Below are 16301 nucleotides of genomic sequence, written 5' to 3' on the forward strand. Positions count from 1 at the left end.
GACAGTTCCCCAGACAGAATAGAAGGGCTGATCTTACCTATGATCCTATAGAAGGGAATTCTAATTCATATTCACAGGAAGTGAGCGACGAATATTATCAACAGGATTAGAGGGGCCCTGCCTCCAGCCAGGCAGAGGAGAGGGACAACAGAGTTTATTGGACTGTATGGATTAAATGGCCTGGTACATCAGACCCACGAGAGTATAAGGCTCTAGTAGACACTGGTGCACAGTGTACCCTAATGCCATCAAGCTATAAAGGGGCAGAACCCATGTGTATTTCTGGAGTGACAGGAGGATCCCAAGAGCTGACTGTATTGGAGGCTGAAGTGAGCCTGACAGGGAATGAGTGGCAAAAGCACCCCATAGTGACTGGCCCAGATGCTCCATGCATTCTTGGTATAGATTACCTCAGGAGTGGGTATTTCAAAGACCCAAGAGGGTACCAGTGGGCTTTTGGTATAGCCACTGTGGAGACCAGAGGAGAATAAACAGTTGGCCACCTTGCCCAAGCTCTCAAAGGACCCTTCTGTTGTGGGATTACTGAAGGTTGAGGAACAACAGGTACCATTGCTACCACCACAGTGCACCGGCGGCAATACGGCACCAACCGAGACTCCATAATCCCCATCCTCAAACTGATTTGTCGACTGGAGAGCCAGGGAGTGATCAGCAAGTCCCACTCACCCTTTAACAGTCCCATATGGCCAGTGAGAAAATCTAACGGAGAATGGAGACTAACAGTGGACTATTGTGGCCTGAATGAGGTAACACCACCAATGAGTGCTGCTGTGCCAGATATGCTAGAGCTTCAGTATGAACTGGAGTCAAAAGCAGCCAAGTGGTATGCCACCATCGATATTGCCAATGCGTTCTTCTCCGTCCCTTTGGCACCAGAATGTAGGCCACAGTTTGCTTTCACTTGGAGGGGGGTCCAGTACACCTGGAATCGATTGCCCTAGGGGTGGTAACACAGCCCCATGTTGGGTGCCATTAAGACTGTGATGGTTTAGCCCGAATCACCACACAGTGTCTTGCTCACCCTCCCCCTCCCCAGGGGCATGGGGGAGAGAATTGGGAAGGAAGGAGAACTCGTGGGTTGAGATGAAGACAGTTTACTAAAATAAAAGGGAAAACTACAATAATAACAAAATATAAGGATATTAAAAATATACAAAGTGAACAATATGTGTTTTCTCACCACCCAATGTCCCAATGACCGATACAGCTCGTCCCGAGCAGCGATCACGGAAACAAAACCGAGCAGCGAGCAAAAGGGAGCCAGCAAGGTAGGGGGAACGATGCCAGCAAAAACAAGCAGGAAGGATGGATGCCAGGAAGGCCGATACCCGCCCTCGCCTGCCACTTACATACTGAGCATGACGTTTATGGCATGGAATACTCTCTTTGGCCAGTTTGGATCAATTATTCTGTCTGTCTTTCTCTCAGCTTCCTGCATCTGCAAATTAGTGAGACTTGGAAAGCAGGACGGTGTCCTTGGTCTCATTCAGAACGACTGGTATCATCAGGGTGTTTATCAACATTCTTCACATCTGAAATCCAAAACATACCAGCTACTGAGAGGAAAAATTAACTCCATCCCTGCCAAAACCAGGACAGCATCCTTCTTGTACTTCCTGCCTACTCCTTTCTTTGTTCTTTCTATATTTTTATTACTAAGTTTATTGATTTGCTTGCATATCTTATTATGGATAATCCGTTTAGTAGAAAGTCAGTGCATATGGTTGCACTATCTAAAATTGATATGTCCCCATTAGTTTATAACATCCATCAGCAACATTTTGATACTCCTGTATATTTCCCCATTTAAAAAATTATTCTGAAGTTACATTTGAAAAATAACTTTTTAAAAGTGTATTTCTTTCCTGAGCTTTGTGGAATTTATTCAGTCAACTATGGGTGGTAACACAAATTTCTGAATAAAGTTAAGGTATCGATTGAAGACTTATACAGGATTATAGTACATCTCTGTAGCCAGCTCCATTGGTAATGATGTGTTAAATCAGGCTTAAAGTTAAATGTTCCTATCTATTACTTATTTAGATGGAGTTAGTATTGATTGTTTTTGACATATAATTTGATCTCTTTTTAAGGTATTATGGCAGGTTCAAACAGATCTGGAGATCTTAAGGATGCTCAGAAATCTATTCCTACTGGAACAATTTTGGCTATTTCAACTACGTCTTTTATTTGTATCCTTTATGGTGTGACGTTTTTTTCTAGTGCACATTCTGTTGGTATAACAGTATAGTTTTTTTTCATTGAAAAGTCATTAGAGTTGCTTGAGATTAGAATTAATGAAATCTAAACTGAAAAGACATTTTATATTTGTTTAAAACATATGTAAGCTATTGACAATATTTCAAATTATATTTGTATATATAAATACATATTCTATATTCTACTAGTGCTTCAAATTTCAAGATATAACTTATATTTTTAGCGAAGTGATGGAGAGGTTTTTAGCATCATGTGTTGGTTGGCAGATTACTTTTGTTATACTTAGTATAACCAGTGAAAATCTTAAAGCAGACTACCAGCGATAGAAATTTAGTCCTTCAGTGCTTAGAAGACACAAATGCTTATTTGTATGAGAAAATATCTGTTTTGTTGCATGATATATGAACTGGCTGCTTCCAGTACTTCACGAATCAACTGTGCATCAAATGCAGTTGTAGAGAACATCAAATAAAAAGTTGTAAGAGGGAAGAATAACAAAAAAACCCACCACCAAAAAAAAAATCACAAAACAACCAGAACAAACAAAACAACAACAAAAAAACCACCCCACTTCATCATCATTAATGCTTTCATTTCATCTATAGGTGGAAAATAGTGTTTTTTCTCTCTCTGTGTATGATTACTTGCAGTGTATGATTATTTACAGTGTAGTCTTCCTTCAGTCTCAGTAATAGATCTCTCCTGTATAGTGTTGTTTGGTGCCTGTATAGAAGGTGTGATACTAAGAGATAAGTAAGTCATATTCAATTTCTCATTTTACAGGGAGTATGTTTGAACATGAGTTATGTTAATAGGACTTATTCATGATTCTTCTGGGAAATATCTGTATGGTATATTTTTCTCTTGCTTATGTTACACCTGGGGGCAAAGTCATCTGTTAAACAGATATGGCTGCAAAAACTGTTCGGGTTATCAGGCTATATCCCTTCAAGAAGCAGAAGCAGAATCTAAGATAAATGTTTGAAGTGGAACTCTCCCAATAAAATGTTCTTGAGAAAGAAAATCAGTGTTTATGGAACTGATGAGTGGGGGTAAGGGGAGTGGTGTTACTCTAAGAAGTAATATGCTCTATCTATGTTTGAAGCTATAGTAAAGTTATTTTAATGCTTACTGATTTCTTTTCTTTTTTTTTCATTTCCCTTCCCTAAGGTTTGGAGAAGCAGTTAATGGAAATCTAGTGGTTGGCACACTGGCCTGGCCTTCTCCATGGGTTATTGTGATTGGTTCATTCTTTTCAACATGTGGTGCTGGTCTCCAGAGTCTCACTGGTGCACCTCGTCTGTTGCAGGCCATTGCAAGAGATGGCATTGTGCCGTTTATTCAAGTGAGGTTTTTTCTTCTTTATACTACTTCAAATATGGCTTATATTTTGAACAAAAAATGAGGCATTCTTCTGTTCCTATGAAACTGTGAGGGAAAAAATTTGGAGCTCAGTTCTAACTGTGTACAATAATAGATCAAGCTATTGTAGGACAAAGTTTGAACTTGGATATTTCTGTGGAATGCAGTTTAATTATTTTTGTTTTTACACATAAGAGTTAGTGGTTCAGAACTGAGAATATAAGTCTTCTATAAATGGAAATAAATGAACTAAGAAGCAATTAGCAACTGAACTTCTGGACTCCAGGCTGTGTTTAAAATTGGTATTTGTGAACAGAGTTGATTTAATCTCTCTATGGAACTGCATGGTACTTCTTGTGTCGTTGTTAAAGGAGAGTCCAGAAAGACCCTTGTGCAGAGTCACAGGATTCAGACTGGACCTCCTTGCTTTCTAAACTCCTACCCAGGAAGGTGTGGCTGGATCCAGACTTAGCCCTGACTCTAATGAAGAGTTCAGTCCATAGGTTCTGTCACAGAGTCAGTTTACTTCAGCTCCAGCTGGGCCCCTATCATGAAGGACCCAGAACAAAGAAATCCCTGGGCAATTATAACATTCGAAATCTAAGTTCCCACCCCCATGCCCTCTTCACACACTGTCCATGTGACAATTAGTCCAATGGTATTTCAGGGCAGGGGTTGTCTTGCTGCTCATCGAGTCCCCTCCTTCTCTCTAGGCAGGCCATCTCCTTATCTTTTGAAGTTGGTCGCTAATTTCCTTGTCTCCTGACTTGGGCCAGCCTCCAGGGCTCCTCAGTTATCAAGGTCTTTGTTGTCTGCTGTCTGATTTGAAGGTGGTCTTTTTCCTTGAGTCATGGGCTTAGTTCCCCTTATCTTGAAGATTAGGATGTCCCATACTCCCTTGTTACCTTCTCTGCTTAGCCATCCAAGCTAAGTTTTAAACAAGCTACAGTTCAACTACACTTGATTCTAATTTAGCTTGCCTCTAAGCAATCACACAATTAATTTTAACATTCTATAAGTAAACTTATTTTAATCCCTAAAAGTCAGAGATACAATTCTAATTTTTATTAATTTTGTAAACTAAATGAAGTCAACAAAGATGTAACAGTAGTCTATCCCATGACTCCCTACATTAAGCTTGTTCTGACATCCTTGTGCATGTTTTGAAAAAAATAAGTCGTATTTTTCTCAAAGGAAGTGAGTAAGGGAGCTGGCCAACAGAGGAAAAGAGAACTCTTTCTGTAAGATATGTAACAATTGCTGGGCTACATCTGCAAAAACTGGCCAACTAGACTTGAGTTAAAAATAAATAAAACTCCAAAAGATGCTTATGTCTAGAGAGCAAAGCTGTTATTTCTGTGGTGAAGTTTGGAGTTTGAAAGCTTACCTCAAATTGGCAAGAAGAGCAAACAGTTGCACAGCACAACGATAACCTACCAAGAACAGGGTCAAATATGAAACCTGGGATTATATCTGAGCAACTATGAATAATTTGAGAACAGAGTTAAAGGACAGTTGTCAAATTCAGCACACAGAAAGATAGGTAGGGCTGAATTTAGGAGAATAGACTGTTCTGTTTGGAGAGAGTCTTGAGGATGATTTGGAGCACACTTTTTTTTTTGTGTCTCTTTGGGAGATTTATATCCCTACTTTGATACCTAATTTATGTGACCAAACTTATGTTTGAGTATTCCCTACTTTACTCACACTTGCCTCTGGAGTCTTGATTGGATGTGTGCTCTAGGTCACTGTCTCACATCTCAGCTTAGTGTACTATGTTATGTTAAAAATGGACTACTACTCTTGATAAATAACTAAAGACACTATTCAGAGATGTCTATAACCTATCTTCAGTGAGGAATAGGTTTAGAGTAGCAGCAGCAGTTTGGTTCCTGAGCTTAAGGAAAGCCTACAATGAGTCAACACATTGATGTGTGACTTGAAGAGAGAATTTCTCAGCTGAGATGTGCCCAGGACTATTGTGAATGATGAGTTAGCTGGAGAATTTGAGTGGAGTTGAGGGAGGAACATCTGAGGAGGAGGGAGATGTGCAGAATAGGAATGGGAAAATAAGAAAGGAAAGGACTTGAGTGAAGAGGGGGAAGGAAGGCATGGGGTATGGGTTAGAGGAGATGGTTGGAAAAGCTAAACAAAATGTAAGATGCAATGCTAGCGGCTTTGGCCGGGTGAGTTGTCTTTTACATGTTGTGCGTTTTTTGGTTGGGTTTTTTAAAGGCAGATTGTACTACTGTTGCCAACTTTTTTCCCAGTCTTTAATAACTTTGTTCCATTCCATTGCTGCTACTTCACTGGTCTGTCTACTAGTGCTTGGTTTCAGTAGGGCACTATCCTTGATATTTTTTTCTTGGGTCCTTCTGTTCTCTTGGACTGGAGGGGAGAATGGCCACTGGAAATTAGGAAAAAATTCTTTACAGTGAGGGTGGTAGAATACTGGAACAGGTTGCCCAGAGAGGTCATGGATGCCCCATCCCTGGAAACGTTCAAGGCCAGGTTGGATGAGGCTCTGAGCAACCTGATCTGGTTGGAGATGTCCCTGCTTCTTGCAGGGGAGTTGGACTAGATGACCTTTAAAGGTCCCTTCCAATCCTAACCATTCTATGATTCTGTTCTGTGAAATGTACACTAATATTGCTGCTGAGAGCAGGAGCCAGAAGGGTTAATGAATCAAGAAGTAAACAAAAATACAGCAGCTGCTGTTTCTGCAGCCCCTCTGCTGCCTGAATGTTCTGCCAGCAGCATGTGCAGCAGTGCTACTGCTAGTATGAAACGAAATTGCTGTCTCCAGTTTTACTGGCTTGAGCTGCTCTGCACCTGCAGTATTGGCAACTTGTTATTGAGAAAGTTATATTGCCATTCTCTTGGTTTAGGAGCATCTCTTCTTCCAGAAGTGGAGAAAGATGATGAGGATGTGAAGAATATCAAACATACTGCTGCTTTTTTTTTTTTTTCCCCCCCACAGTTGAGAGCAGTGACATGTTCCCTGATTTGCAAGACCTATATCTGTAACTGGCAGTAAATACACTAAGTATGTTGGGGTGGTGGGACAGAATCGTGACTGAGTTTTACTTGAGTGTTGTAATGCAATAAATTATGAATTATGTGTTGTATTGAGAGAGACAAATGAAAAATTTCGCTTTTGTCTGAAGTAAAAATTTGGTACTTGGTGAGAGAGTAACAGTATGATTCCATCTCATCAGGGTTAGATTTTAAAGGAGTGAAGAATCGGAAGGAAAAAATTTACATGGTTTGGGAAGCAAGGGAAAAAGAATCCAAGAGAAGCAGAATGTTTGAAGAAGGATTTGAAACTTGAAAAGTGCTTGCAGTTTTGGAGTGATCTAGCTACTGCATGGTCAGTCAAGGAAATGAATGCAAAGAGATTAATACAGGGGCAAGAGTATGACATATTTAAGGAAAAAACAGAAGACTTTTGAAACATGAGCAGAAAAAAATGATACTTCAATACAAGGGAAAGATGATTGATAGATGACTGGAAGCTAAGGGAAAAAGTATGGAGAATGAGTGAGGTGAAGAATGTAGACATTTGGAAAGGAAGCCATTATGGAAAATGGGAGTGAGGGTTTAGTCTTTATAATTGTATAGAGGAGAATAAATATGACTGGAACTTCAGGTGAGGCATTTTTGCCATCTATCACTGGTATAGTTGGATAGAATTCTCCCCAAAGGAAATGATGACATGCAAAATGATTTTTGGTAGGGCTCTGTGCAGGATCAGAGGCTCACTTAAGACCTTTGTAAAAATCAGTATTTATATTTTTAAGTACTGAATTGATGCCTATTTTATATGTTACAAAAAATACTGTTTTCAACTATATTAGCTTTTTATAGACTAAGTGTAAATCTAATGCATGGAATCTTAAGTTATTTAAGATTATTTCACCAGCAACTGCAATAGTACTTTAATGTTTTGCAGTCATTGCTTATTTTAATAAACACTTTTCATATTGGAAATGTGTGAGTTTGCAATTTTGTTTGTGGCTTTTTGTGGTATAGATTACCTAATGTTTCTTTTGTAACTAATTACTATATTTTGTTCCAGTTAGTTAGTTTGTGATCTGCACCATATTTCCTAACTGTATAATGAACAGCTTTCCCTAATCTTACTGTTTATTTGACTTGAACTAGGTATTCGGTCATGGAAAAGCAAATGGAGAACCAACTTGGGCTCTGCTCCTCACTGCTGGTATTTGTGAAATAGGAATTTTGATAGCCTCATTGGACAGTGTAGCACCGATTCTTTCAATGTAAGTATGAATGTGGTGTTTTGTGTTCTGAAGTTAAATAGTATTTTATTTTTAAATTAACTAGGTAATGATTTATCTTCCTGAAATAATACATGCTAGACTTTGTCTTCTAACCAGTTACATTCCTATTTGATATTGGAGGTAATACAAAACAACAAAATGTTTTGGCAGGAACTAATTTCTAGGCACAAAAAAAAATTTCCTTGAGAGGGTTCTTGAATGCTAGTAAAAATATGTTCAACTCTTAAACTAGGATTCTAAAATAAAAATTCCTGCTCAGCCAAAACCAGTATATTAGGATTGTTAGTTGTTTGCTATGTTTTTTCTGAAATCTTTGTTTGCTCTATATTAAACTAATACCATGCTTTGAGGCCTGATATTCTCTAAGTATCAATTTAATCTACATTGTGTGTTCCATTGACCATTGTGAACACAGTGTATGAGTTCCTACCCTTTTTTGGATTGCGTTCAGCCTTTTAGTGCAAATCTGTCTAGCTAACTTCTTATTGGAAAATGCCTTTTTTTTTTTTTTTTTTCTTTTTCTCAACAGGTTTTTCCTTATGTGCTATATGTTTGTAAATCTGGCTTGTGCAGTTCAGACACTTTTACGGACTCCCAACTGGAGACCTCGTTTCAAGTATTATCACTGGTAGGAAATATTCCTTCATTCAGAAGAGTCAGAACTAATTACACAGCCCTAAATTGTTGATTTTTCTAGCAAAAATAAAACAATCTCCTTTCTGACTAATGAGTTAAGATGATTATGCGCTGATTATTTTTGCAGCAATATTTGTTTTCATGTGTTTGAAATAGAGCTAGTAATAGCTGTAATCATGAAAACATGTGGCTAATGTAGATGGTTTGCAAAGGGGACTACAAGATGACATTTAATATTGCTTTTAAGCTAAGAGATACTCTGAAAAATGTGATAATGAAGATGAAAAAGTATAACCTATCCTTTATAAGGAGAACTGATAAAAATGTTCAGGAAGTCTATACGATTTTCATTTTAGTTATGTGAAAAAAATATACAAAACCAAAACTTGTATGGAAAATAATCTCCTTTAATATACATCAGTAGGCTTTTTAATAATATGATCACTGTTATTTAAAATATGTCTCATGCTTTGGGCATTGCATTTGATAACTGAAGTAGACGAGTGGATACAATTATACAAAAAGTGTAGGTTTTCTTTTGTTAGTGTTTTGGGTTTTTTTTTCTTTTTAATGGTTTAAGAGTTCAAACACTTCAAACTAAGATTGGGAAATTTTTTTACCAAATGTTAAAAATACATATATTTAATTCTATTGAGAAATGTTAGTGCTGAAATGCCTTGAAGACTAGAGCATAAACTAGCCTGATTCTAGGATGTAAGAGTTGCTTAATATTTTTCCTTTTAAAGAATTCAGTGGAAATGAAATGTCACAGATGTAGCCCTGAAAAATATTTTGGAATGTGCTTAGTAGACACTAGTTTGGCATCTAAACCTCCAAATACCTCAGTGCTTGTCTCCCAGTCTATCACTGCCAACATCTTGATGTATTTGCCACATCAAGAAGGAAAACGGCAGGTAGCTGTCTTTTTGGTTGTGGGGTTTTTTTTGTTGTCATTTTGGTTTGGGGTTTTTTTTGTTTTGTTTTTTTTTTCATTCCACCTCCCTTGCATATTGTGGAAGAAATATAGTAGGAGGTACAAAGTAGCTTAAAAGCTAAGGCAGATGGATGGAGGGTAGCAAGAGGTACAGGATGGACCATAGTGAGGAAGAAAAAGTAAAGGGTTGTGACATGGCAGAAACAGATTTTGTAATTGTTTGGCAACAATTCTTTCTTTATGTTTTTCCCAGAGAGATCAGTGAGCTAAGTGACTCACTCTGTGACTATGTAATCACTTCTAACCAAAACAGGTGTCAGAATGCTTGGCCTGAATTGAGGTGGGACTTTATTTTTTTGTGTGAAAGTAGAGTCTTAGGTTGGCTAAGTCAAGCATGAAAGAGCAGCTGTTGTTCTTTTAGACAAACTACATAGACTGATGTCCTCAGAACAGGTAGAACGCATTTATTTGGTGTAGAACTGGATGCATTTGGAGTCAATACTTTTATGGTACTACAGAAGCAAGCTAGAGGTATCAAACAAAAGCTAGATCCTCTGTCAATACAGTGAAAGCTAGCTGTAATTTGGAAATTAGATTAAAAGAAATCTGGGGTGTTGTATGTGACAAAAATCATGCACAAAACTGTCCAGTTCTGAGCTAATTTACATCTATCTTTAATAGTGTGGGCAAACCAGGCATATAAACTTTAATCTGGAAATGTTTCTGTAACTTTTTAGTGTCACAGTATAGCCTTTGAAAGATTGTTTTCTGTATTCTCTTCTACTGTTCTATGTCCTTGCCTAGGAGACAGGCCACAATGGAAGTAGAGGATATAATTGAGTCAAATTTAATTCAAACTAATTAACTGTTTTTGCTGGAAGTAACATATCATTGTTTAATGTTGTTTCAGAATTTTTTAACTTAATTTCAAATCAACAGTGTGATAGCAATGTGTTTTGAAATTTACCTTACTTGTAGGTACTGATAGAGTTTCAGAACTGACAAATGTAGTAAATCTGTTTATATCTAGTTCTAGTTTATGTGACACAAAGTTTCAGAATGTAATTTTGTTTATAAATGAAAATAGGGGCAATGTGTTTTTATCTGTATAGTAACTAAGAAATTGCTTTTGAATAAGAAAGGCCTTTCTGGAAGTTAACTTAAATAAGAAATTGACTTTGTAGAACATTTGCATGCCTATTTAAAAAAATGGAAAAAAAATGGTTTCTTTTAGGACTCTCTCATTCCTGGGGATGAGTTTATGTCTTGCCTTGATGTTCATTTGCTCTTGGTACTATGCTTTGATTGCCATGCTAATCGCAGGATGTATATACAAATACATAGAATATAGAGGGTAAGACCATATATCTTATTTATTCTATATTTAATATGTTTAACAATCAGAAAAAAGCACTCTTACTTCAGTTGTATCTATTTTACACAATAGAATTAAGAGTATTCCTTGATGCAAGGTAAGAAGTCATCTCTTAAGGGTTGTAAGTTTTTAGGTTCTAATTTCTCTGAAAGTGCATTTCCAAGCATCTCAACAGCCAAAACTAATCCAAATAAGAACCAATAAGACGGGGAAATTTTCATTCTAGCAGATATTATGGTGTAAGTCTTTAGTACTTTGGGAACATCACCTTTTAATATCAAGCAGCAACTATTACAGAACTGTTACGTTATTATTAACTTGTGCTGAAGCCCAAAAGCTCTACTTTTGTGTGGACGTTAGCACTTTTTAGAATGAGTCATACTGAACAATCCAGAGCACTGAAAAATATCTGTTTTCTGATGGCTGAGATAATCAGTTGATCACCTGGTATAAGCTGCTCCACCTTGTGCGTCTTCCATCTTTCAGTATTTCTATTTTCAGATTAGATGGCTTCCTGGATTGTAACAGGTCCATTTAATGGGTTAATTATAAGGAAATTAATCTGACTATTTTAGCCAGGAAGTTGGATCGGATTATAAGTTCTGTTTGTGCGTATATGTAGGTATGCACATAAAATTTTATGTAAATCCAAATCATATACAAACTCTACAAATGTTTGCACATAGTCAGCAATGTGCCTACACCTACCCTGTAGAAAGAGATTCCTTTTTGCAGAAACTTAACTTTTTTTTTCTCCCTGCGTTTACAAATGCAGGGGCTGATTTGATGGTGGGAAGAAACTCACCCTGAAATGTTGCAAAAACTGCTGTCTGGAGAAGCCCTCAGTTTTTATTTTAGTTTTTGGGTAACTAAGAAATTTACATGACTGTGCTGTCTATCAGGGTACATTTTAATTGCCACATCGTTCTCTAATAGCTTTTGAATTTGGTTTGGCTTATTTCATCTAAACTTCGAAAGAAGACTAGACGTAACAAAGTTCAGTGAGAATTCATGAATGGAAATAAGAGGGAGAGAGAGCAAGGGAGAGGGACCCTTTGTAGTAGGATCGCTACAAAGGAAAATAATGCGTTAGCCTAACAGTTCTTATTTGGTTGGCTGCTTGGCACGTAGCATAGCTTTGTATTGAGAGAGAGTGGAAAATGCAGGGGAATTAAAAGCAGTTAGGAAGGTGGATAAAGCTTTAGGCTCATCTGGGAAAGAAGCTAGGAAGGAAAGGAACTGGAGAAAGCTATGGTGGTGCTGTTAGGGGAAAGATATAATAACACTAATCCATACAAAGTCAAGTTTCACTTATTCATTCTGCTGCTTTAAAATGATTCTTTTTGAGTAGCCCTTACTTATTCATTCTAGTGCTTAAAAGCAACTTAAGTCGCTCTCATGAGTACAAAAAAGCTTTTGAACTATGAATAAAACATACCATAATAAATATTAATAGCTACTTAATAAGTAGTTCTCTTGAAGGGACCTGAGACTGCTTCATCTTGGTTAGTCTTCATTCTTGATTTAAATCTGCAAGATGAGTTTTTTCATGCATTCATGCAAAAAAGAGTGTTTACTTTATGTGCGTTATCCCTTGTGTGAGAAAATGTGCTTAATTTGTGCAATTAAATGGGACTCTGTTCATTGAATCTCTTCTGCACCCTGAAGAGCGGAAAAAGAATGGGGTGATGGAATCCGAGGATTGTCTCTGAATGCAGCTCGCTATGCTTTGCTTCGTGTTGAAGACGGTCCTCCTCACACCAAGAACTGGAGGTAAGTCATCGGCCTTCCAAGGTCACATAATTCTTTAAATATGTAAATCTGCTAGGAATACTACTAGTAAAGCTAGTGGCCAAAGTTAAATTCACCATTAAAATAATGTTTCTAACTTGAGCATGGCAATGATGTAGTTTCGGTAGTATTCTTTTACTGCAATAGAATGCAACTTATGGTTAGCACATAATCAGCTCTGCTGGGAATATGGGCAACTAACTCAAGCCGAAATCCATGCGGTATTGACATCGTTTTCCAAAGTGCAGAAGAATTTTAATGTTTGTTTATTTAAAGACTTTCAGATTCAAAGGAATGGTTATCATTGGGTCTCACTGTCTCTGTAGAAGAAGTGTTGCAATTCCGTAAACGAGGGTTTTTTTTGCCTCTGTGTATGTTCCCTCTGAAATACTTTGCATAAACATACAGAGGATCCATTACTTGTTAAATTAATTTTTTGTGGCAATCTTTTTATATAGCTTCATCTAATAGTAACACTTTCTAAATTGCTTAGATATCATTAAAATGAAATTTCATGTTTGCTGTCCACTTGTATGTAATGGGATTAGATGTCCACTACTATTTTTGCAATATATTATTTTTACTGGTTAAACTATCAGTTTTCTCAGACAACACACAATTACTTAGCATATAAAAACAAAAGGACATTTGTACATTGTCACTTCTGATGAATGTAATGCAAATCAGAAGAACTCTGATCAGTGGAACCCACAAAAAAGAAATTGTCACTAAATGTGATACTTTAATTATAGTCTCTGCACTGTGATAGTATCCCTGGGTGCATGTGTATGCAATGTTTTGTTAATCTTCAGTTAATCTTCCCTTCCACTAGACCATGTCACTTAAAGCCCCATCCAGCCTGGCCTTGAACACCTCCAGGGATGGGGCATCCACAACTTTTCTGGGCAACCTGTTCCAGTGACTCACCACCCTCACAGTGAAGAATTTCTTCCTTGTGTCTAATCTAAATCTACCCTCTTCCAGTTTAAAGCCATTACCCCATGTTATATCACTACATGCTTTCATTGTTCTTCTGAGTTTGTAGTAATGACAGGAAAATTATAAAATGTTGGTTTGGGAAAAGTAAGCAGATTGGGTATTGATTAAAGGAAAGAGAATGCATTCTCACCAGCTATGCAGTTGAAACTGAACTTGGGGTGCTGTCAGTATGATGAAGGGTATGACTGTCCTTTTGAAAGAACCTATGCCGGTAGAGGAATGGGTAAACAAGAACATAATGGAAATCCAGAAGGACAAGTGTAAAGTTCAGTACTTGGGACAGGCTTGTCCAGTGCAATGGTGCAAGGCTGGGCACTTGCTCTGGTGAAAAGTACCTCTGGTTCCCAGTAGATAGTAAACCAGCAGTGTACCTTGGCAGTAATGTGCTGGACTGCATCAACAGGAGTGTAGGTAGTATATTGAGAAGTAAACATACTGGGATATAATATTCCTCTTTGCTCAGCGTTCATTAGAATATGTCTAGAATATTTCATCCAGTTTTAAGCACTCTAACATAAGACAGACATCAATAAGCTGGAGTGAATTCAGCAGAGGACCAGGGAGATGATGGCTGGGGCACAGGAGTGTATCTCCTGTGGGGAGACGCTGATGGAGCTGTGCTTTTTCAGCTTGGAGGAGGCTTAAGGGGAGCCTAAAAGCTGGTATAACTAACTAGTAAGCATGCAGTACCTAAAGGGAGGTTACTGAGAAGATGGAGTCGGGCTCCATCTCTGTATGGTAGGACAATGAGAGAACATGACAAAATGGAGAAAGAAATTAAAAAAAAAAAAAAAAAAAAAACAACTTGAGAAGCTGGTAATTAAGCATTGAAGACTTCACCCAGAGTGGGTAATATCTCTGTCTCTGGAGATTTTCAAAATCCAGTTGGATCAAGCTGTAAGCGATCTGGTGTGCCTTCAATGTTGAACTGCATCAAGCAGCAGGTTCCACTAGATAACCTTGGAAGGGTGATAATTTTGATTCTATAATTTTCTTGGTAAAACTATTCTTTAAGGTAGCTTTTCAGAATGATGGTATGGTGGCTCATGTAGGTATCCTGTACCTGAAGTGTTGTTGCTATTGCAAATTATTACTTCCTTGCTTGATAGTTAAATGTTTTCCATTGAATGAAGCATTTAATCTGCATTTTATTAATTGTTAATTTTAATTTTCTATTTCTTTGCTTTTCCACATGTGTATATGTGTGTGATTGTCCTTTTTTTTTTTTCTTTTTTTTTTTATCTTTGGAAGACCACAGCTTTTGGTATTGTTAAACTTGGATAGTGAGCAGTTGGTGAAACATCCTAGATTGCTTTCTTTCACCTCTCAGTTGAAGGCTGGTAAAGGACTAACTATTGTGGGCTCTGTGCTTCGGGGAATCTATTTGGATAAATGTATAGAAACTCAGAAAGCTGAAGAGGTAAGTAAAGACAGCTTACAAACACTTTTAACTTTCATTAGTATTTAAATACTGAATCTACATAACTTAAGTATTGAATCTGGATAACTCATATCTTGAATTAGAACAGACTTGTAAAGTATTGAATAAAACATCAATTTTTACTGTCAGCACAATCAATGATTATATATAAAGAACAGGTCGATGTGTATAGCAAAATATTTTATAAAAATTCCCGGTACGATGAGACAATGCTGGTGGTACTTAGATTTTAATATGCTTTAATACTGACAGCCCTGGGCTTACAATCTAATTACATTCATGGCTTTTTCAAGTGATAGTTTTTTAACAAATTACCTTATAAATAAAACAGACTTATTTAACAAAAAAAATAAAATTTAGCTAATGAGTGCAGATGTGTTTAGCATATTTCCATCCTCTGGATGTATACATATTTTTTACATTGTCCTAGAAATACATAGCAGAGCTACGGTTAGGAGCAGTCTTTGCCAGAATCCTAATCTGTTACTTAACTGTAAACAGTGTCCTTCTTGAGATCCTTTTACTTCCTTTCTCTCTTTTTTTTTCTTTCCTATTTATCCCGTATCTCCAAAGAAGTTAGGATGAAGTAGGAAAAAATAATAAGTTGCCATATAATTTAAGATGAACTCTAACTGTGATTAAATTCACTGACATAAGTGAGTTGAATTTGAATGTTTCTTTTTTCTGACAACTTGTCAAGTATTTGACTGTGCTACCTGATTGGAAATATATAGACATTTTTGTTGGAAGCCTTTGAAAATACCTGAACTTATCTTTAAATTGTTCCCTGAAGGAAAATGGGAAGTTAATAAACGGAGCTTCTGAAGATCCATTGTTCATACAACTTGGACTTTCAATGCAAAGCAAGGTTCCCTTTTTGTTCTATCTTGAACAATTTGTGTACTTTGGTTTAATCCAATATTGGGGTGATTCAGGATAGGTAACTATATTTGCTTACCTACACAAACTCTCCCGCTCCTAACTTTATAGAGTGAGGAAACATTTTCAGAAAATACCATATTTTGTGTATTTTATTGAATACTATTGAAAAATCTATTGCCCTTAGAAAACTACTATAAAGCCTACTCCAAAAGTAGGCTTTGCCATTTTATTTTCCAAAAATGGTTAATATCTTCAGTATTGTTAAAGAGTATCGGGTGAAATGTGTACTATTTTGATCCAAAGTATCCTCAAAGCTGTGTAAAAATGTCTGATTTT

The 16301-nt window shown here is 37.1% G+C and overlaps 1 protein-coding gene across 2 annotated transcripts in view; it reads left to right on the plus strand.

Annotated features, from left to right (window-relative positions):
- Window positions 1-16301, plus strand: part of SLC12A7 (solute carrier family 12 member 7) — a 67982-nt gene that overhangs the window by 36819 nt on the left and 14862 nt on the right. For both annotated transcript variants that reach the window (XM_086743077.1, XM_086743076.1), the window contains exons 10-17: window positions 2115-2213; window positions 2937-2994; window positions 3412-3586; window positions 7768-7886; window positions 8437-8535; window positions 10712-10831; window positions 12521-12625; window positions 14894-15062. In XM_086743077.1, coding sequence (XP_086599203.1) covers window positions 2115-2213; window positions 2937-2994; window positions 3412-3586; window positions 7768-7886; window positions 8437-8535; window positions 10712-10831; window positions 12521-12625; window positions 14894-15062 — 944 coding nt within the window. The remainder of the gene's footprint in view (window positions 1-2114; window positions 2214-2936; window positions 2995-3411; window positions 3587-7767; window positions 7887-8436; window positions 8536-10711; window positions 10832-12520; window positions 12626-14893; window positions 15063-16301) is intronic.

Source organism: Chlamydotis macqueenii, chromosome 2 (genome assembly GCF_036417535.1).
Source record: "Chlamydotis macqueenii isolate bChlMac1 chromosome 2, bChlMac1.mat, whole genome shotgun sequence".
In the NCBI taxonomy this organism is placed as follows: Eukaryota; Metazoa; Chordata; class Aves; order Otidiformes; family Otididae; genus Chlamydotis; species Chlamydotis macqueenii.